Source organism: Petromyzon marinus, chromosome 47, assembly GCF_048934315.1.
Source record: "Petromyzon marinus isolate PM22_M1 ecotype Great Lakes invasive population chromosome 47, UKy_Petmar_22M1.pri1.0, whole genome shotgun sequence".
NCBI classification, from domain to species: Eukaryota; Metazoa; Chordata; class Hyperoartia; order Petromyzontiformes; family Petromyzontidae; genus Petromyzon; species Petromyzon marinus.
In genome coordinates, this window is record NC_133713.1 from 4,616,674 (window position 1) to 4,639,132 (window position 22,459).

At 46.7% G+C, this 22,459-nt stretch overlaps 1 protein-coding gene across 1 annotated transcript in view; it reads right to left on the reverse strand.

The window, feature by feature from the left end:
- The window catches only part of LOC116952453 (uncharacterized), a 75,690-nt gene that overhangs the window by 23,659 nt on the left and 29,572 nt on the right, over window positions 1–22,459 (reverse strand). Inside the window, exons 2-3 of the mRNA XM_032971814.2 lie at window positions 21,717–22,317; window positions 3,422–3,467 (exon numbers count right to left, since the gene is read on the reverse strand). Coding sequence (XP_032827705.2) covers window positions 3,422–3,467; window positions 21,717–22,317 — 647 coding nt within the window. The remainder of the gene's footprint in view (window positions 1–3,421; window positions 3,468–21,716; window positions 22,318–22,459) is intronic.

The following is a 22,459-nucleotide window of genomic DNA, read 5'->3' on the forward strand; positions in this document are numbered from 1 at the left end:
TGTTTAACACGTAGGCTTTCGCGACCAATATTATTCATAATAAAGGTTTTAGGGTTAGATCGCGTTTATTTATAAATGTGTCGTAACCCTCCACCACCCGACACGGCCAATCAGCAAAAAAAGTGTCACGTTGACAAAAGACAAATAATTCACTACTTCAGCCCACCGGTGTGTTGAAGAGTTAATCCACATTTACAGTTTGAGTACGACGTTTCGCTGGTAAATACATCCAGCATCATCGGGCAATTCGCCAGAATGGTAATATGAGTTAAGTGATAACGTCACCCTGCTGCTCTATATAAAAACCGGGAGCAAGCGAGGGCTTTACCATTCTGGCGAATTGCCCGATGATGCTGGATGTATTTACCAGCGAAACGTCGTACTCAAACTGTAAATGTGGATTAACTCTTCAACACACCGGTGGGCTGAAGTAGTGAATTATTTGTCTTTTGTCAACGTGACACTTTTTTTGCTGATTGGCCGTGTCGGGTGGTGGAGGGTTACGACACATTTATAAATAAACGCGATCTAACCCAAAAACCTTTATTATGAATAAACTATCTTCTATTTGAGCAGATAAGGCCCACTGAGCTATGTAGCTCGTTCTCAGAAGCGACCTGGCCACAAATGATAGCTCAACGAAGTGGCTTATCACGTGGACATTTATAGAAGCCAAATACTCTAAAAGCATCTTTCCAAATGTAGAGGGAACCCCCGGAGTACCCAGAGAAAAATCCACGTGACCACGGGGAGAGAGAGAGACACGCAAACTCCAATTATACAGCAGGCGTCAGGGTCGGGATCGAACCCGCGATCTCCTGTACACCAGGCGAGGTATATTTTTGGTTCTTTCGGTAAAGTCACGTAGAAGGGAAACAATAAAATAATTAAAATATAAAACATTTAAATTCTCACGACGTTTCGACTGCAACACAAGCAATCATCATCAGGTGTGAAAACCACAGCAAGAAAATTTGAAAAAAGTGGCGGTTTTTGTTTACGTTAGCACCACGGAGAGCGATTTGGCAGTTTGTTCAGATGGACGAGTCCATCTATGTTCGGAAAAGAGGAGGGGGGAGACGAAAATAATGGATGCGGTCTGAAAGCCACCGTAAGCGTGAACAATGAATTAAGACCCGAAATGGTTTATATTATGGATAAACCACAATATCACTACGCGCCATTTGCTTAACTCACACTTGGCTTTAAAGGTCCCCTAACTTTATATATATTTAAAAAATTAGCCCATTGTGTGCCAGATTTGAAATGCTTTCCGGAAAATTACTCAATTGAGAAAAGCACCGCAGCAACATCTCCCCCCTACTTCGAAACGACTGCAGCCTATGTCTGTTAAACACAGCAGCTCCTTCCTGCGTGGTGATCGCCGTGCAGGGCGGTACGGATTCTGTAGTGCCAACAACAAATGATAGGACCGTCCAACGTTGCTCTCGGATCTGACGGACTCATTGGTGAGGCTGCTGCTGCTGCTGCTGCTACTAGCAGTGGTGCACACGCACAATTAACAAAAGCACTCAGCAAAATCCATCAATCGCACACACACACTGCTTTAAATGGTCAATGGTCCATCTCCAGCCGCGCATAAGTTGCCATTAATGATCGTACAGCATGTACACAAGGCACTCGCCACTTAAAAGTAATGTTGGCATCAGTGATCGCACTCAGGACTGCAATTGAATGTGACGCTGTACCAGCGGAATATGACATTTCACTCGGAGTCAACAGGTGCATTGATAAAGGATTTAAATTGAAGGCTAAATTACTCAATGACCCGAACTGTTCACGTAAGATGAATACACAAATATGGTTCAGTCCATCAGCCTATTGATCTTCCAGACCCGTACATCGTCCAGCAACATTTGTTGAACAGAATATACAGCACTGTATGTGAATATTGTATGATGTATAAACAACGATAAAGCTCCCCGTATAGCCTTTAACAGACTGTTGGGGCAAGTACTGTTAGCAAGCACCTATGAAGGCAGGCACGGCACACGAGGGGGTGGGTGGACATGACCACGTCCAGATACTCATTTGAGGCTGAGTCGACCTAGAGGAGGCCCAGGACTGGTTCAGATAATCGTCACCGGTGTTAAGAATGAGCGAGAATCGAACTCGTGCCGCCAGGTTCGTAGCGCAGCGTGATAACCACTATCGCTGCCTATAAACATATCTGGTACGATAGATACACACAGACAACAACAACGACACGTGTATAATGCAACAGGTGTGTACGCATTAATTCCTTGATTGGCAGAGTACACTACTCAGAGATAAATTATATCTTACGTTGTTTGAACGCGGTCGCTAAGCAGCAAACCCAAAACGTCAAACTACCAGAGACAGCCAGCACCATTATCAAAGCTGTGAACGACACGGGTGTACCCCGTAACACGTCTCATGAAGCAGGCACGGCTGGTGATGTTGTTAAGAGGTTTGGGAGGAGCGTGGGCACCATCCCGCGTGTAGCATCAAAGAGAAGGGCAGTGACATAAGTACAGGGTGCTTCAAAAGTCATGACACACTGGGTTGTTATACAGGGTGACACAAAAGTGTGGACAGGATTTGTATTATGATACAGGGAAGCCCGAAAGTCAGGACGCATAGGGTTATTATACAGTGGCCAAAAAGTCTGGACACATAGGGTTGTTATTATTATACAGGGTGTCCCAAAAGTCAGGACACAGGGCTGTTATTATACAGGGTGGCCCGAAAGTCAGGACACATACGTTTGTTATAAAGTGGCCCAAAACTAATGACACATAAGGGCATTTAATTTATTGTAATCTTCTCAGATGACAATTAAAATTGGAAATAAAATCACTAAAGATGAAGGTGTTTATATTTTTTATGCATACTAAAGGCAGCTGTAATCTTTAAAAAGTCCTCAATTCATTTCAAAAGTGAATTCATGCATCATTCATTCATGTAAATGGAAGTCAGTTTGAACATTTGTTAACATAAATTAAATAACCCTCTGTGATTTGTTAAACCTAATGAAATAACCCTACATGATGTAAAGTCACGTAGAAGGGAAACAATAAAATAATACAATAAAAAATAAAATAATGTCTTCTATTTTTTTATTACTTTATTGTTTCCCTTCTACGTGACTTTACCGAAAGAACCAAGAATATGAATCCCTGCAGTCACGAAAGCTTTAAATAAAAATTTCCTACGTGATGTGTTAAAATAAATTAAATAACCTTCCGCGATTTGTTCAAATAAATATAATTACCCTATGTGCCCTGACTTTTGAGCTACGCTGTACATCACCAACGCCACTGGCACACACGCACGTGGCTGGCCTCGCGCTGGTACTCGCTCGAGTCACGTGGCGGATGTGACCCCTCCCCTAGCCACGCCCCCCATTTGTATAAACACGATGACGCGTCTCTCTCACCTGCACCCTTGCTTCAGTGAGGTCGAGCCTCATGGCCAGCTCTTCTCTATAAACACAGACAGAGACACATAGACAGACAACATTATTAACCAAGTGTTACCACGCCAAGATGTTCACAAAGATAAACAACCCCACCCGTATAGCCTTTAACAAGGCTGTTTCATACGCGGTCGGATTCCGCCACCAATATTGTCGATAATCGGTGATTTTGCTTGTTTTGTAAGTGGGCGAAACGTCACAGTACTCGAATTGTAAATGTTGTGGGTTTACTCTCCAACACACGGGTGCGCTGAAGCAGTAACTAATTGGCACGTTGTGTTTAGGTGACAATCCTTACTAGTTGACTGTCGGGTGGTGGTCGTGGTGGTGGGTTTTATATTTACACGATCTAACCCAAAAAAAACCCCTCTGTTATGGATAATTTAACAACACTGTTGGGGCAAGTAGTGCTTTAAGCGAGCACCTCTGGAATGATGGCACGACACACGAGCGGGGTTGTGTGTGTGGCAAACACTACGCACGGCCGCCTTTGTCTCCCCAGTGCTAGCGTTTTATACACACCACCACACCGGGGCATTCATTCAAATAGTCGCAAGTCACCATTATTGGGCGTGAGTGGAAATCGAACTCGGGCGGAAGGGACCAGAATGCCGCGAGGCTGGCTTGGAGCAGCGGTTATCGGCGTAAGGCACTACCACTGGAGTACAACATACGCCTGTCCATAGAAACCGTATTTTATTTTATCCTAAAGGATGTATTCGTATTGTTCTCTGGACTGTTGTATAGATCAAATCTATATATTTTTTATTGTTGAAGAGTTTTCTGTTACTCAACACCTATTCATGTAACTATGCATATGGTCATCAGATATGTAAACCAGTGTAGACTCCAACTCTTATAATCCGCTCGATTTCTCTTCTGCCCTCTATATTTGTATGCTATGAATAAGGGCCATTGCCCAAAACGTCACCAATTATATAGGTCGAGGTTTTTTTAATTCTAAGGCCACACACACACACAGGGTTGTTATTCACAAATACACTAAGTACCGTATTGAAAAAATATATATACAGTGAGGGAAAAAAATATTTGATTCCCTGCTGATTTTGTACGTTTGCCCACTGACAAAGAAATGATCAGTCTATAATTTTAATGGTAGGTTTATTTGAACAGTGAGAGACAGAATAACAACAAAAAAATCCAGAAAAACGCATGTCAAAAATGTTATAAATTGATTTGCATTTGAATGAGGGAAATAAGTATTTGACCCATCTGCAAAACATGACTTAGTACTTGGTGGCAAAACCCTTGTTTGCAATCACAGAGGTCAGTCGTTTCTTGTAGTTGGCCACCAGGTTTGCACACATCTCAGGAGGGATTTTGTCCCACTCCTCTTTGAAGATCTTCTCCAAGTCATTAAGGTTTCAAAGCTGACGTTTGGCAACTCGAACCTTCAGCTCCCTCCACAGATTTTCTATGGGATTAAGGTCTGGAGACTGGCTAGGCCACTCCAGGACCTTAATGTGCTTCTTCTTGAGCCACTCCTTTGTTGCCTTGGCCGTGTGTTTTGGGTCATTGTCATGCTGGAATACCCATCCACGACCCATTTTCAATGCCCTGGCTGAGGGAAGGAGGTTCTCACCCAAGATTTGACGGTACATGGCCCCGTCCATCGTCCCTTTGATGCGGTGAAGTTGTCCTGTCCCCTTAGCAGAAAAACACCCCCAAAGCATAATGTTTCCACCTCCATGTTTGACGGTGGGGATGGTGTTCTTGGGGTCATAGGTAGCATTCCTCCTCCTCCAAACACGGCGAGTTGAGTTGATGCCAAGGAGCTCAATTTTGGTCTCATCTGACCACAACACTTTCACCCAGTTGTCCTCTGAATCATTCAGATGTTCATTGACAAACTTCAGACGGGCATGTATATGTGCTTACTTGAGCAGGCGGACCTTGCGGGCGCTGCAGGATTTCAGTCCTTCACGGCGTAGTGTGTTACCAATTGTTTTCTTGGTGACTATGGTCCCAGCTGCCTTGAGATCATTGACAAGGTCCTCCCGTGTAGTTCTGGGTTGATTCCTCACCGTTCTCATGATCATTGCAACTCCACGAGGTGAGATCTTGCATGGAGCCCCAGGCCGAAGGAGATTGACAGTTCTTTTGTGCTTCTTCCATTTGCGAATAATCGCACCAACTGTTGTCACCTTCTCACCAAGCTGCTTGGCAATGGTCATGTAGCCCATTCCAGCCTTGTGTAGGCCTACAATCTTGTCCCTGACATCCTTGGAGAACTCTTTGGTCTTGGCCATGGTGGAGAGTTTGGAATCTGATTGATTGCTTCTGTGGACAGGTGTCTTTTATAGGTAACAAGCAGAGATTAGGAGCACTCCCTTTAAGAGTGTGCTCCTAATCTCAGCTCGTTACCTGTGCAGTGGAGTAGGAAGGTGCGTAGTGCAAACAGCGTGATTGCATGGTAACAAAGACAGTACGGGTCATGTTGGGTCAGCCTGTAGCGAAGGCAAATACAGTACAGGTTATGTTATGGCAATTAAGCTGGGGGAGCCAAGGACGGCTGTGATTGGTTGGTGTTGATGTCAAGGCTGGAGTGGCGTCTTGAAGTCTGGCGAGGTAACAGGTGGAGAGGGCATGCGAAGCGCCGTTGGGGCGCAGGTTGATTAATTGGGGTGTGATGAGAGCGTGGATAAATTGGGGAGTCGGGAATTAGAGTGAGGAGTTGGAGTTGGGAGCTGGACGAGGCAAGACGTGGCGTTTGGAGGAGATATTGGGGACAGAGTTTGGAGACAGAGTTGGAGACGGAGTTTGGAAACAGAGTGTGGAGCGAAGCTGAAGAAGAGAAGCAGCTAGCAGTAGAGAGAGCGTAGCAATAGCGGAGCTGAAGAAGAGAAGCAGCTAGCAGTAGAGAAAGCGTAACGATAGCGGAGCTGAAGAGACGAAGTAGTTAGCAGGGGAGAGAGCATAGTGACGGTGATAGCGGAGAGCAGAGACGAAGTGGTTAGCGGTGGAGAGAGCATAGTGACGGTGATAGCGGAGAGCGGAGACGAAGCAGTTAGCAGTGGAGAGAGCATAGTGACGGTGATAGCGGAGAGCGGAGACGAAGAAGTTAGCGGTGGAGTAAGTGAAGTAATCGTGGGGAGTGGAGAGACAAAGGTGGCGAGCGAGTCGAGTGAAGCACGGCGAGCGAGCCGTGGCGACCAGGATACTGTGGAATGTGGAGGACATGCTGAGAGTTGTAAATAAAGCGGTGTTCGAAGAAAGACAGAAGTTGTCCGAGTGAAATCGAACACTACACCTATATAAAAGACACCTGGGAGCCAGGAATCTTTCTGATTGAGAGGGGGTCAAATACTTACTTCCCTCATTAAAATGTAAATCAATTTATAACATTTTTGACGTGCGTTTTTCTGGATTTTTGTTGTTGTTATTCTGTCTCTCACTGTTCAAATAAACCTACCATTAAAATTATAGACTCATCATTTCTTTGTCAGTGGGCAAACGTACAAAATCAGCAGGGGATCAAATACTGTTTTCCCTCACTGTATACAGGTATCACTGAGTTTACATCTGCCCCGTTAACAGCATTTGGCAAATACGTCGTCAATGTATTATTAACACCGCCACTACCCGATTTGCATCGCCTCAACCCACACTTACTGACCCCTCGTCCGTCCTTTCTCGAATCCGTCGCCTCTCAGCCTCCACCTACCACTTTGATTTGCGTCGTGTCGATAGTCGTCGTTGCACATTTCAAAAACGCATCCCCGCTTGCGTTGTGGCCGAAACGTCGTGAGAATTTTACTGTGTTATTTTATTATTTTATCCTCATTCTACGTGACTTTACCGAAAGAACCATCCTTGCAGTCACGAAAGCTTTAAATCGAAATTTAGCGTCAAGCTGGCTCAAGTAGTAGCCACATCTTTCTGGCACCAATCTCTTTGTGTCTCCGTCAAGGCAGTTCGCCCTGAGGTCTTCCTCTCTTTCCGGTTCCTTCCATTTCTCCCAACAACAACACTCTTAATGTTCCTATTTTTCTCCATCCTACGTGTGGGTGTCCACATAGCGCCGGTTTCCTCCTCATCGCTGCCTGCATCATCACAAGGTTGTCTTCTTCTACCTGCAAACTTTATCTTACTTCTTCGTTGGTCACTCTTTGTAGTCCCGCTGAGATGAAGCAGCAGCAGTAGCCTTCTGTAGCAATACATTTCGAGTGCCAATAAAAACACGGGGCTATTACTGTAAAGACAGTATGTACAGTATAGGTGAGGGATCAAAGAGTGCGGAATGGATGCGTGTGGTGGCGTGCCAGAGTTCGAGACCGATCCGCCTGAAACTCTGCAAGTGAAGCAGCGAGCGTAAACGTGCTGCGCTGTCGCTACATTAAGAGCTGCGCTCTCGTCAATGCACTACGGATGCATTGATGGCAGCGCGGGAGACGTCTCTTCCATAGGGGGGGGGGGGAGACATCTCCCGCTGCGAGCGATGCGTGTGGCAGACACGATGCGCAGCGAGCAGCAGCCCCAGATGCACGGAGGAGCCCCCCTCCTGCCCCCCCACCACCACCACCATCACCCCCCCACTCCTTCCGGATCACTCCGCACGTGTCGCCTCACGACGCGCGCGCCATTTGTCTTGCATCGAGTTGTGAAGCCACTCGGATAACCCGCATATTGCGTGATTACTAATGCATCGTATATCATAGTTACTAATGCATCGTATAGCGTGATTACTAATGCATCGTATATCATAGTTACTAATGCATCGTATATCATAGTTACTAACGCTTCGTATAGAGTGATTACTAATGCATCATATAGCGTGATCACTAATGGATCGTATAGCGTGATTACTAATGCATCGTATATCATAGTTACTAACGCTTCGTATAGCGTGGTTACTAATGCATCGTATAGCGTGATCACTAATGCATCATATAGCGTGATTACTAATGCATCGTATATCATAGTTACTAACGCTTCATATAGCGTGATTACTAATGCATCGTATAGCGTCGTTACTAATGCATCGTATAGCGTGATTACTAATGCATCGTATAGCGTGATTACTAATGCATCGTATATCATAGTTACTAACGCTTCACATAGCGTGATTACTAATGCATCGTATAGCGTGGTTACTAATGCATCGTATAGCGTGATTACTAATGCATCATATTGCGTGATTACTAATGCATCGTATAGCTTGATTACTAATGCATCGTATAGCGTGATTACTAATGCATCGTATATCATAGTTACTAACGCTTCGTATAGCGTGGTTACTAATGCATCGTATAGCGTGATCACTAATGCATCATATAGCGTGATTACTAATGCATCGTATATCATAGTTACTAACGCTTCATATAGCGTGATTACTAATGCATCGTATAGCGTGGTTACTAATGCATCGTATAGCGTGATTACTAATGCATCGTATAGCGTGATTACTAATGCATCGTATATCATAGTTACTAACGCTTCGTATAGCGTGATTACTAATGCATCGTATAGCGTGGTTACTAATGCATCGTATAGCGTGATTACTAATGCATCATATTGCGTGATTACTAATGCATCGTATAGCTTGATTACTAATGCATCGTATAGCGTGATTACTAATGCATCGTATATCATAGTTACTAACGCTTCATATAGCGTGATTACTAATGCATCGTATAGCGTGATTACTAATGCATCGTATATCATAGCTACTAACGCTTCGTAAAGCGTGATTACTAATGCATCGTATAGCGTGATTACTAATGCATCGTATAGCGTGATTAATGCATCGTATAGCGTGATTACTAATGCATCATATAGCTTGGTTACTAATGCATCGTATAGCGTGATTACTAATGCATCATATAGCGTGATTACTAACGCATTGTATAGCATGGTTACTAATCCATCGTATAGCGTGGTTACTGATGCATCATATAGCGTGATTACTAATGCATCGTATAGCGTGATTACTAATGCATCGTATAGCTTGATTACTAACGCATCGTATAGCGTGATTACTAATGCATCGTATAGCGTGATTACTAATGCATCGTATAGCGTGATTACTAATGCATCGTATATCATAGATACTAACGCTTCGTATAGCGTGATTACTAATGCATCATATAGCGTGATTACTAATGCATCGTATAGCGTGATTACTAATGCATCGTATAGCGTGATTACTAATGCATCGTATAGTGTGATTACTAATTCATCGTATAGCGTGATTACTAATGCATCGTATATCATAGTTACTAACGCTTCGTATAGCGTGATTACTAATGCATCGTATAGCGTGATTACTAATGCATCGTATATCATAGCTACTAACGCTTCGTATAGCGTGATTACTAATGCATCGTATAGCGTGATTACTAATGCATCGTATAGCGTGATTACTAATGCATCGTATATCATAGTTACTAACGCTTCATATAGCGTGATTACTAATGCATCGTATAGCGTGATTACTAATGCATCGTATAGCGTGATTACTAATGCATCGTATAGCGTGATTACTAATGCATCGTATAGCTTGGTTACTAATGCATCGTATAGCGTGATTACTAATGCATCGTATAGCGTGATTACTAACGCATTGTATAGCGTGGTTACTAATGCATCGCATAGCGTGGTTACTAATGCATCATATAGCGTGATTACTAATGCATCGTATAGCGTGATTACTAATGCATCGTATAGCTTGATTACTAACGCATCGTACAGCGTGATTACTAATGCATCGTATAGCGTGATTACTAATGCATTGTATAGCGTGATTACTAATGCATCGTATAGCATGATTACTAATGCATCGTATAGCGTGATTGCTAATGCATCGTATAGCTTGATTACTAACGCATCGTATAGCGTGATTACTAATGGATCGTATAGCGTGATTACTAATGCATCGTATAGCGTGGTTACTAACGCATCGTATAGCGTGATTACTAATGCATCGTATAGCGTGATTACTAATGCATCGTATAGCGTGATTACTAACGCATCGTATAGCGTGATTACTAACGCATCGCATAGCGTGATTACTAATGCATTGTATAGCGTGGTTACTAATGCATCGTATATCATAGTTACTAACGCTTCATATAGCGTGGTTACTAACGCTTCATATAGCGTGATTACTAATGCATCGTATAACGTGATTACTAATGCATCGTATAGCGTGATTACTAATGCATCGTATAGCGTGATTACTAATGCATCGTATCACGTGGTTACTAATGTATCGTATAACATAGTTACTAACGCATCGTATAGCATAGTTACTAAGGCATCGCAGAGCATAGTTACTAACGCATCGCATAGCATAGCATAGTTACTAACGCATCGTATAGCGTGATTACTAAGGCATCGCATAGCGTGATTACTAATGCATCGCATAGCGTGATTACTAACGCATCGTATAGCGTGATTACTAACGCATCGCATAGCATAGTTACTAATGCATCGCATAGCGTGATTACTAACGCATCGCATAGTTACTAACGTATCGCATAGCATGATTACTAACGCATGGCATAGCATAGTTACTAAGGCATCGCATAGCATAGTTACTAAGGCATCGCATAGTTACTAACGCATCGCATAGCATAGTTACTAAGGCATCGCATAGCATAGTTACTAACGCATCGTATAGCATAGTTACTAACGCATCGCATAGCATAGTTACTAACGCATAGCATAGTTGCTAAGGCATCGCATAGCATAATTACTAACGCATCGCATAGCATAGTTACTAACGCATCGTATAGCGTGATTACTAAGGCATCGCATAGCGTGATTACTAACGCATCGCATAGCATAGTTACTAACGCATAGCATAGCGTGATTACTAACGCATCGCATAGCATAGTTACTAACGCATCGCATAGCGTGATTACTAACGCATCGCATAGCATAGTTACTAAGGCATCGCATAGCATAGTTACTAAGGCATCGCATAGCATAGTTACTAAGGCATCGCATAGCATAGTTACTAAAGCATCGCATAGCATAGTTACTAACGCATTGTATAGCATAGTTACTAACGCATCGCTTCATATAGCGTGGTTACTAACGCTTCATATAGCGTGATTACTAATGCATCGTATAACGTGATTACTAATGCATCGTATAGCGTGATTACTAATGCATCGTATAGCGTGATTACTAATGCATCGTATCACGTGGTTACTAATGTATCGTATAGCATAGTTACTAACGCATCGTATAGCATAGTTACTAAGGCATCGCAGAGCATAGTTACTAACGCATCGCATAGCATAGCATAGTTACTAACGCATCGTATAGCGTGATTACTAAGGCATCGCATAGCGTGATTACTAATGCATCGCATAGCGTGATTACTAACGCATCGTATAGCGTGATTACTAACGCATCGCATAGCATAGTTACTAATGCATCGCATAGCGTGATTACTAACGCATCGCATAGTTACTAACGTATCGCATAGCATGATTACTAACGCATGGCATAGCATAGTTACTAAGGCATCGCATAGCATAGTTACTAAGGCATCGCATAGTTACTAACGCATCGCATAGCATAGTTACTAAGGCATCGCATAGCATAGTTACTAACGCATCGTATAGCATAGTTACTAACGCATCGCATAGCATAGTTACTAACGCATCGCATAGCATAGTTGCTAAGGCATCGCATAGCATAATTACTAACGCATCGCATAGCATAGTTACTAACGCATCGTATAGCGTGATTACTAAGGCATCGCATAGCGTGATTACTAACGCATCGCATAGCATAGTTACTAACGCATAGCATAGCGTGATTACTAACGCATCGCATAGCATAGTTACTAACGCATCGCATAGCGTGATTACTAACGCATCGCATAGCATAGTTACTAAGGCATCGCATAGCATAGTTACTAAGGCATCGCATAGCATAGTTACTAAGGCATCGCATAGCATAGTTACTAAAGCATCGCATAGCATAGTTACTAACGCATTGTATAGCATAGTTACTAACGCATCGCATAGCATAGTTACTAACGCATCGTATAGCGTGATTACTAACGCATCGCATAGCATAGTTACTAACGCATCGCATAGCATAGTTACTAAGGCATCGCAAGGCATAGTTACTAACGCATCGTATAGCGTGGTTACTAAGGCATTGTATAGCATAGTTACTAATGCATCGTATAGCATAGTTACTAACGCATTGTATAGCATAGTTACTAACGCATCGCATAGTTACCAACGCATCGTATAACGTGATTACTAACGCATCATATAGTGTGGTTACTAATGCATCATATAGCGTGATTACTAACGCATCATATAGTGTGGTTACTAATGCATCATATAGCGTGATTACTAACGCATCGTATAGCGTGATTACTAATGCATCGTATCACGTGGTTACTAAAGCATCGTATAGCGTGATTACTAATGCATCGTATAGCTTGGTTACTAACGCATCGTATGGCGTGATTACTAATGCATCGTATAGCGTGATTACTAATGCATCATAGAGTTTGGTTACTAACGCGTCGTATAGCGTGATTACTAATGCATCGTATCACGTGATTACTAATGCATCGTATAGCGTGATTACTAATGCATCGTATCACGTGGTTACTAATGCATCGTATAGCGTGATTACTAATGCATCATATAGCTTGGTTACTAACGCGTCGTATAGCGTGATTACTAATGCATCGTATAGCGTGATTACTAATGCATCGTATAGCGTGATTACTAATGCATCGTATAGCGTGATTACTAATGCATCGTATAGCGTGATTACTAATGCATCGTATAGCGTGATTACTAATGCATCGTATCACGTGGTTACTAATGCATCGTATAGCGTGATTTCTAATGCATCATATAGCGTGATTACTAATGCATCGTATAGCGTGGTTACTAACGCATTGTATAGCGTGATTACTAATGCATCGTATAGCGTGGTTACTAATGCATCGTATAGCGTGGTTACTAATGCATCATATAGCGTGATTACTAATGCATCGTATAGCGTGGTTACTAACGCATCGCATAGCATAGTTACTAACGCATTGTATAGTGTGGTTACTAATGCATTGTATAGTGTGGTTACCAACGCTTCGTATAGCGTGGTTACTAACGCATCGCATAGCGTGATTACTAATGCATCATATAGCGTGATTACTAATGCATCATATAGCGTGGTTACTAAGGCATCATATAGCATAGTTACTAACGCATTGTATAGTGTGGTTACTAACGTGTCGTATCGTGCAGTTACTAACGCGTCACATAACGTGGTTACTAGGCGTAGTATAGCATGGTTACTGAAGCGTCGTATAGCGTGGTTAATAACGTATCATTTAGCTTGGTTACTAACGCGTCGTATTGCGTGGTTACGAACGCGTAGTATAGCATAGTTACTGAAGCATCATATAGCGTGGTTACGAACGCGGTGTGTAGCATGGTTACTAACATGTCATATAGCGTGGTTAATAACGCGGCGTGTTGCATGCTTACGAACGTGTCATATAGCAGCATGGCTAATAACGCGCCAACTAAAGCGTGCACTACCACGGTCTCCTTCATACATGTGTAGAGGAGTGAAATACGCGGTGCGCACAGTTAACCGAGGGCAACTGAGGGCAAACAGGTTGCTCGTGTGCAACATGAGGGTTGCACGGACCAACCGCCAGTTGTTAAGGGGCGAAGCAGCTGCAAACGGGGTCGACCAATTGTGCACATTGAGACCGGAGGTGTTGCCAGGGTGACGGGAGATAAGTGTTGATTGATGGGCCAACAGGCGCCGGCCTGGCGAGAGCTGAAAGAGACACACGAGAGGTCTCGGATAATTAGCAGAGGGATATAAGGGTGCGTGCGGGAGCGGAGGGGAAGTTGTTGTTGCCGGGGATGAAGAGTGAAGACATCTCGCCGCTGACGCTCCAGCCGTCAACGGGACCTTAACCCTCACGCCGTCGCCGGGCGGGTGTTGGCTGATCCCCCCGCCCGGGGCAGACGAGTGAGCGGGTCTGAGGGACCATAGGTGAGGGCAGCGGTGGAGATGTAGAGTTGCTGTGTGCGGAGTCGCTGTGTGTGAGAGACGCTGTGTGTGGAGACGCTGTGTGCGAAGACGCTGTGTGCGGAGACGCTGTGTGCGGGGACGCTGTGTGCGGAGACACTGTGTGTGGAGACGCTGAGTGTGGGAGACGCTGTGTGCAGAGTCGCTGAGTGCGGAGACGCTGTGTGCGAAGACGCTGTGTGCGGAGACGCTGTGTGTGGAGTCGCTGAGTGCGAAGACGCTGAGTGTGAGAGACGCTGTGTGTGAAGACGCTGTGTGCGGAGACGCTGTGTGCGGAGACGCTGTGTGCGGGGACGCTGTGTGCAGAGACACTGTGTGTGGAGACGCTGAGTGTGAGAGACGCTGTGTGCAGAGTCGCTGAGTGTGGAGACGCTGTGTGCGAAGACGCTGTGTGCGGAGACGCTGTGTGTGGAGTCGCTGAGTGCGAAGACGCTGAGTGTGAGAGACGCTGTGTGTGAAGACGCAGTGTGCGGAGACGCTGTGTGCGGAGATGTTGTGTGCGGAGACGCAGTGTGCGGAGACGTTGTGTGTGGAGACGCTATGTGCGAAGACGCTGTGTGCGGAGACGCTGTGTGTGGAGACGCTGAGTGTGAAGACGCTGTGTGTGGAGACGCTGTGTGTGGAGACGCTGTGTGCGGAGACACTGTGTGTGGAGACGCTGTGTGCAGAGACGCTGAGTGCAGAGACGCTGTGTGCGAAGTCTCAGTGTGTGGAGATGCTAAGTGTGGAGTCACTGAGTGCGGAGACGCTGTGTGCAGAGACGCTGTGTGCGGAGTCGCTGAGAGCAGAGCTGCCGAGTGCAGGATAAGTGAGGTGGAAGGTACTGTAGATAAGAGTGGGGAGAAGTTAAACATAGTTATGTGAGTGCCTACAACTGGTGCAAGAACAGGTGAATAAAGTGTAAGCAGGTGACCTGTTACAACGTGTCGGTGTGAGTATTTTTTTAAGACACTACACATGGAACATTAAATACATGATGATGCCCGCTAGAGTGATTGTGGCTATGCAACCCAAACTATGAAGTGTGTAGTCAACCCATAGAGACCCATACAGAAGCATAGATATCCATAGGGATACATAGAGACACATTGAGACCCATAAAGATACATTGAAGACAAGCCATAGTCTGACTGTGACTATGCAACCCACATTATCTTACCTATAAAAGGATTTTTTTGTCTATCGGTGTGTCTGTGTGTGGCCGAAACTTGCGAAGGATTTGGCTTGCAAACCATGGGGTATACGTTTAAAAAAGTATCCAGGTACCACGCCATAAGCCCCGTGCTAAGCCAGCGCTATTCCGATTTCGCGTCCGTCACCTTTAAAGTAGTGTAATTAGCGATTTAGTGCTGTTTTTTTATGTATTAGCTATCAAGTGCTCGACCCTCCCAACTGACACGCGTTCGGTGGGGGTGAGGGGGGATTCTCTTTCGTGTGGACACTGCGCAAGGTAACACACATACACAGATTTACAGCTCCCTCCAAACTTTTATTACCCTGACTGATTACTCATTACAAATTGCCTTTCATAGGTTTCATTTAATGACAGGGATTAAGCAATGTTTCACCCTAAGTAGCATGCTTTTTCTCCCCGACTACCACTATCTTTGCTTTAGTGACCACGTCGTTATGTGGGGCCATCACACTTATGCACAAGTTTTCTCTTTTAAAATAGGTACATTTATAAATAACACTGTCCTGCTCACAAAAAACAGGTTTGAGGGGAAGAATAGCCTTTTTTCTGTACTCTTGATGCATAACCAGCCACGTAATATCACTTGCTGCACAGGGGCAGACCAATAACTATACTCACTGCTATTACGTCTTCATTCTATCATATTTACACTTGCCCCATCAGTACGGGGGTTGAGCAGTGACGTTATGTCAATGACGCTTGATTGGTGCGCATCTGCTCATAGTTACAGGTAGCTTCGGTTCATTTTGTATTCGTTGACTTTCATTTTTCCGCTCTTGCTCGCGGAAAATGTTTGCACCAAAATGAACACCCTCATGGTCGCTCCTGATTACTTATTATACACGCGTGCATTTCCCCTCTCCCTTGCTTCTTTCGCTTAAGTCACGTACATAGAAAACTATTATTTACAAACTTATTTAGTCTTTATAAAAGTTAGAGTGTGCGTGTGTACGTCCATTTGTGCGTGTGAGTCCATATGTAGTGGGTTCCAGGACACGGAGACGGCAGAATAGAAGCAGCACTATTTATTTAAACCTTAACAAGGGTTACACTAGAAGGGGTAGCGTCCCCTCCACCCGTATAACTCAGGAACACACCCCAGGCCCTCTAGCCTAAGCTCTAGGCGCCCCGTTTCCTCCTGGTAGGGCTCTAAGGGAGGCTATCGGATCCGGCCCTGGTTAGGCACAGATCTCGGCACCCCGCCGACCAGACCGGCCCTTAGAAGGACTCTGACTCTGGGGCTCTGGGGCCGCACCACTGGCTTGCTGTGCCGGCCCTGAAAAGGGCAGCGGTCACAGGAGTCCCAGGGTCTCACCTAGCTGGCCTTCTTTCTTCACTGGTTGCTTCAGCCTCGGGCCCCACACTCTGCCCCGAGCTCCCTGGCTCCCCGCACTTTATACCCACTGGAGCCTTAGCGGACGTTGTTGTAGCCACCAAGGTGTGGGTGAACCACACCTTCCCGTGCCATGTGTTTATTCCCCATAGCACCCCTACACATATATGTGTGTGCGTTGTGTCTGTGCGAGTCCGTGCGTGTGTGTGCGTCAATGTGTGTATGAGTCCATGTGTGTGTGTCAGTCGATGTGTGTGTGCGTAGTTCCATGTGCGTGTTAGTCTATGTATGTGCGTGTTTAAGTCGATGTGTTTGTGGTGTTAGTCGATGTGTCTGTATGTGTGGGTCCATGTGTGTCAGTCGATGTGTATGCGTGTGTGTACGTCGCAATGTGTGTCAGTTGATGTGTGTGTGTGTCGATATGTGTGTGTGTGAGAGTCCATATGTGTGTGTGTAGGTCGATGTGTGTGTGACTCTGTATGTGGTGACATAAATGGTGTCACTAGGGTGTTCGCGCCAGCTACTGTTACAGTGGTGCAACTGTGCGTCCTGGAGCCTCTCTCTAGCACCAGAGTAAGTACGGCATGTCAGCCAGCTCTAGGGGGCATAGTCCTGATGATGGGCTGAGAGAGAGGGCAAGTGAGGACGTGGTAGCCTGAGCGGGGCACGTGATGCTCGGTCGGGATCCTTCGGGAAAGGTCTCGAAGGGGGCGTGGCCGAAGGCGGAGCGAGGCCACGCCCAGGAGCATCAAGGGGCAGTCACGTTCTTCATTCGTCGGTGGAATCAAGCCTGGGTCCCGCGTCTCGTCGTCTCCGGGTCTTCATCTCGAGTTAACTCGCTACTCGCACAGTGAGCCACATCACCTACTATAGAACCCGAGTTACGTTCACTGTTACCCGCGTGGTGAACACTACATATGTGTGTGCTGAAGTCCATGTGTGTGTGTGTGTAAGTCGATGTGTGTGTGTCACTGTGTGTCTGTACGTCGATATGTGCGTGTGTAGTCGATGTGTGTGTGTGAGTCCATGTGTGTGCATGAGTTGATGTATATGTGTGTGCGAGTCGATGTGTATGTGTAAGTCCATGTGTGTGTATAAGTCCACGTGTGTGTGTGAGTCCATGTGTGTGCGCATCGATGTGTGTGTGTGTGTAAGTCCATATGTGTGTGTGTAAGTCGATGTTTGTGTGTGTAGATCGATGCATGTGTGTGCAAGTCGATGTGTGTGTGTGTGGGTCGATGTATGTGTGAATCGATGTGTGTGTAAGTCCATATGTGTGTGTGTGTGTGTAAGTCGATATGTGTCTGTGTGGGTCGATGTATTTGTGTGTGTGTAAGTCGATGTGTTTGTGTGTGTGGGTCGATGTCTGTGTGTGTGGGTCGATGTCTGTGTGTGTGTAAGGCAAGGTGTGTGTGTGTAAGTCGATGTGTGTGTGTAAGTCCATGTGTGTGTGAGTCGATGTGTGTGTGCATAAGTCCACGTGTGTGTGTGAGTCCATGTGTGTGCGCATCGATGTGTGTGTGTGTAAGTCCATATGTGTGTGTGTAAGTCGATGTTTGTGTGTGTAGATCGATGTGTGTGCGTGAGTCTCTGTGTACGTGTGTGTGAAAGTCGATGTGTGTGTGTGAGCCGATGTGTGTGTGTATAAGTCCATGTGTGCACGTGGGTCCATGTGTGTGTAAGTCCATGTGTGTGTTTCTTTGTCGATATGTATGTGTAAGTCCATATGTGTGTGTCGGTCGATGTATGAGTGAGTCTATGTATGTGTGTGTGCAAGTCGATGTGTGTGTATAAGTCGATGTGTGTGTGCAAGCCGATGTGTGTGTGCGTCAGTCGATATGTATGTGTGTCATTAGATGTGGGTGTGTATGTAAGTCGATGTGTTTGCGTGTGCATCGATGTGTGTATGTGTACGTCCGTGCGTGTGTGTATAAGTCGATGTGTGTGTGTGCAAGTCGCTGTGTGTGTGCGTGATTCGATGTGTGTGTGTGTGTCAGTCAATGTGTGTGTGTTAGTCAATGTGTGTGCGTGGTGTGTGTAGACAACTAATATTTAATAATTAATAATAATGTGCGCGTCTAAGTCCATGTATGTGTGTAAGTCGATGTGTGTGTGTGAGTCGCTGTGTGTGTACGTCGATATGTCTGCGTGTAAGTGGATGTATGTGTGGCTCTATGTGCGTGTGTAAGTCGATGTGTGTGCGCTACTCAATATGTGTGTGTGTAAGTGCATATATGTGTGTGTCTGTCGATGTGTGTGTGAGTCTATGTGTGTGTGTGTGTGTGAATCCATGTGTGTGTGTCCATGTGTTTGTGGGTCCATGTCTGTGTGTAAGTCCATGGGTGTGTGTCTTTTTCGGCCGGGCAACGCCGAGTACTTCCCGCTAGTGGGCCATATAGCAAACCCACTGTGGTCTGCGCTCCTTCAACGAAGGAGGGAGAGGAACAGCAAAATGACACCAACTCCACCTCCTGAAGCCCCTCTTGTCGGGGTTGAGCAGCAGACCTCGATATTGGCATCAAGCTTCTGAAAGTATTGCTGCACCACCATGCGCTAGAACAGAACACTGCGTAAAATTAAATCATTCCCCCCGGGACCTCCAGGGTGAGCGAGCCCACCTCCCCTGGGGGCCCAGCATCACGCACTTGCTCAAAGACTCGTTTTCGTGATCCCCTTGCACACACGCTCCCACGCTGTCAGTTGGGGTATTGTTGAGGCACACTATGTTTTTCTTGCATTTCAATAAATAGCTTGTTTGGAGGGGGGACTTGCAGCTGGGACGACTGAATGCTACGAAGGTGGAGGGGGGTGATGTAGCGACATCGAGGATGTCACTGTATGGAGGGGCCGTGGCGTGCGATGTACCTACGTCGCAGACAGCACTGGGTGAGTTGCTATGCGAGGCCGGCTCTAGCGCAGCATGGCGTGCAATGCACCGTCAACGCGTACACCCCGTGGGCGGCTGTAGTACCAGCCCTAGCGGGGCTTGGTGAGCGCTGGGATAGCGCGGGCACCACGCATAGCGTGGAGTGCGGGCTCCCACCAGGGGGGAGTAGGAGAGTGTCAGCCCAGGGGCAGGGTTGCCCCGGGCCATGGCACTCTGGTTGACCCTGTTGACACGTAATTTAGAGTGTCCACAGAGAAGGCCCCAGGTGGGGGGGGGGGGTTAGGGGGTGATCACGTGTCCAGGGGGAGCTCTCGAGGGGGATCGAGAGGGAGCTAGAACGCTCGAGAAGGCGGGCGGGGCCGAGGGCGGACCTGGCCCCGATCCGGGAGGATATAAGGTGGGTCTCTGAGAGGGACCGGGGTCACTTCGTTCTACAAGTTGGAAGCTCCACGTCTACACGCTGGAAGCTCTACATCCTACGAGGCATCAACACGTGGTCAGGGACCCGAGCGAGGGTCTGACCCGTCGTAGCTGTAACTCCTACGTATAGAGTAGTTAGCTGGGTGGTCACCACCCAAGGCTGTATCCGGTGAAGGGGCAGTTACCCCTTTGTGTTAACGTGTTGATGTTACAATAAATGTGTTGCCTCTAAAGAGAAACTTCTGCGACTCAGTTGGACTCACTACACTTGTAACAAAATCAACATTCATTGATTGAACGGAAAACCTACGCGAATTTGCTTCAACAACGCTGTGCGTACAAACTACCGTGTCGTCATCAACAATAACACTCACATTTAATACTAAAACAACGCAACTTCTCTGCTCTTAAGGACGGCCCCTGCCTGAAACATCAGCTAACAAGATGCATTTATCTGTATGTTTAACTTTTTTCGCACCGTATGTAGCCAACCGTGCTAATCGGAGGCGCGGGGAAGGACAACAAACTAAACACAAAAATCAGTTCTCAAGAAATCTAAATGATGATTTAAAAGTGCATAGCTCCAGTGGCTTCCTGATATTGGAAGAGCGCAGAAGCGCATCTGAAAGCGCGCGATGCGGTGACCATCGCCTTCGTTTGATGGCCAGCCAAACGCCGCTGCTGCGAGGATGACCGGTGTTCGCGTGATGGTGGTTTATGCTCCTTGACGAGATCAGCGAGGTGTTGTGGTTCATTTGCAGCAAGCGCTTTGTGTGTAATGAGTGTGATGTTATAACGTATGCCATCTGGCTATAAGGCAATAGCCGTGACCAGGCGTGGCGAGTTTGATGATTCGACGCCACTGCTCGACCGCCACTGCCCGACCGCCACTGCCTTGCTCAGTTCGTTTGCTACTCAGCGTGTGATAGCGCGTTCGCTGCGCATCACGCATCAACAGAGAACCACGTGGGCCAGAAGGACGAAGCAGGGGGCAGGTAAGGGAGGGGGGGGGCACTACACAATATCTAAACTATAAACTATTTTTATTTCACCAGGTAAGGCCCACCGAGCTGTGTAGCTCTTTTCCAGAAGCGACCTGGCCATGCATGATGGCTCAACGAAGTGGCTTGTCACGTGGAAATGTATGGCGGCCAAATACTCTAAACGCACGTCGATCCTAAATGAAGAGGGAAAACCGGAGGATCCGGAGAAAAATCCATGCAACTATGGGGCCAGAGAGAGAGACAGAGACCAGCAAACGACAAATATACAGCAGGCGTCAGGGTCAGGATAAATCTCACGCGCTCCTGTATACCAGGCAAGACAGTGCTCTGCCCAAACAATGGCACGATGAGCCCCACCGTACCTGGTGAACACGTCGGGGTAGTGCGTCTTCTGGAAGGCGCGCTCCAGCTCCTCGAGCTGGTAGCTCGTGAATGTGGTCCGGTAGCGCCGCTGCTTGCGCTTCATGAGCCCTTCCTCGCCGTCGCTGCCAGCCGACAGCGCGTGGCCCTCGTCCCGCTCCTTGGCGCACTTCGCCTCGCCCTCCTCCGCCTCGTCCGCATCCAGCGACGTGGCCGCCGCCGCCGCCGCCTCCACCGCATAGGGGTCGCGCTCCTCCTTGGCCAGCTCGCATCCTTTCCTTGCCATCTCCTCCTCCTCCTCCTCCTGGTTCACGCCGCCGAGAAGTTCCGGCGGCGCGCCCTGGCCGCGCTTGTCGCCGCTGTGCTTGGGGAATGCGGCGCCCGCCCCGGCGGCGTGGCCGTACGGCTTGGCGCGCCCGGGGTGGGCCCGTGGCGTCTGGCCGAGGGCAAGGGGCAGCTCGGCCGGCATCGCGGCCGCGTCCCTCGTCTGCTCGACGACGTCTCTCAGCTTCGCCTTGCCGAACGCCTCCTGCTCGCAGTGCCTCTGCGACTTGACGTGGATGGAGAGCGCGTGGATGGTGGTGGCATCCTTAGCTGAAGGCCCTGTCAAGGGGGACACGGGGCGCTGTAGTACAATGCAACTAAAACGAATTACACTATTTTTATTTGACCAGATAAGGCCCCACTAAGCTATGTAACTCTTTTTTCAGAAGCGCAACTGGCCATAAATCATGGCCAAACGAAG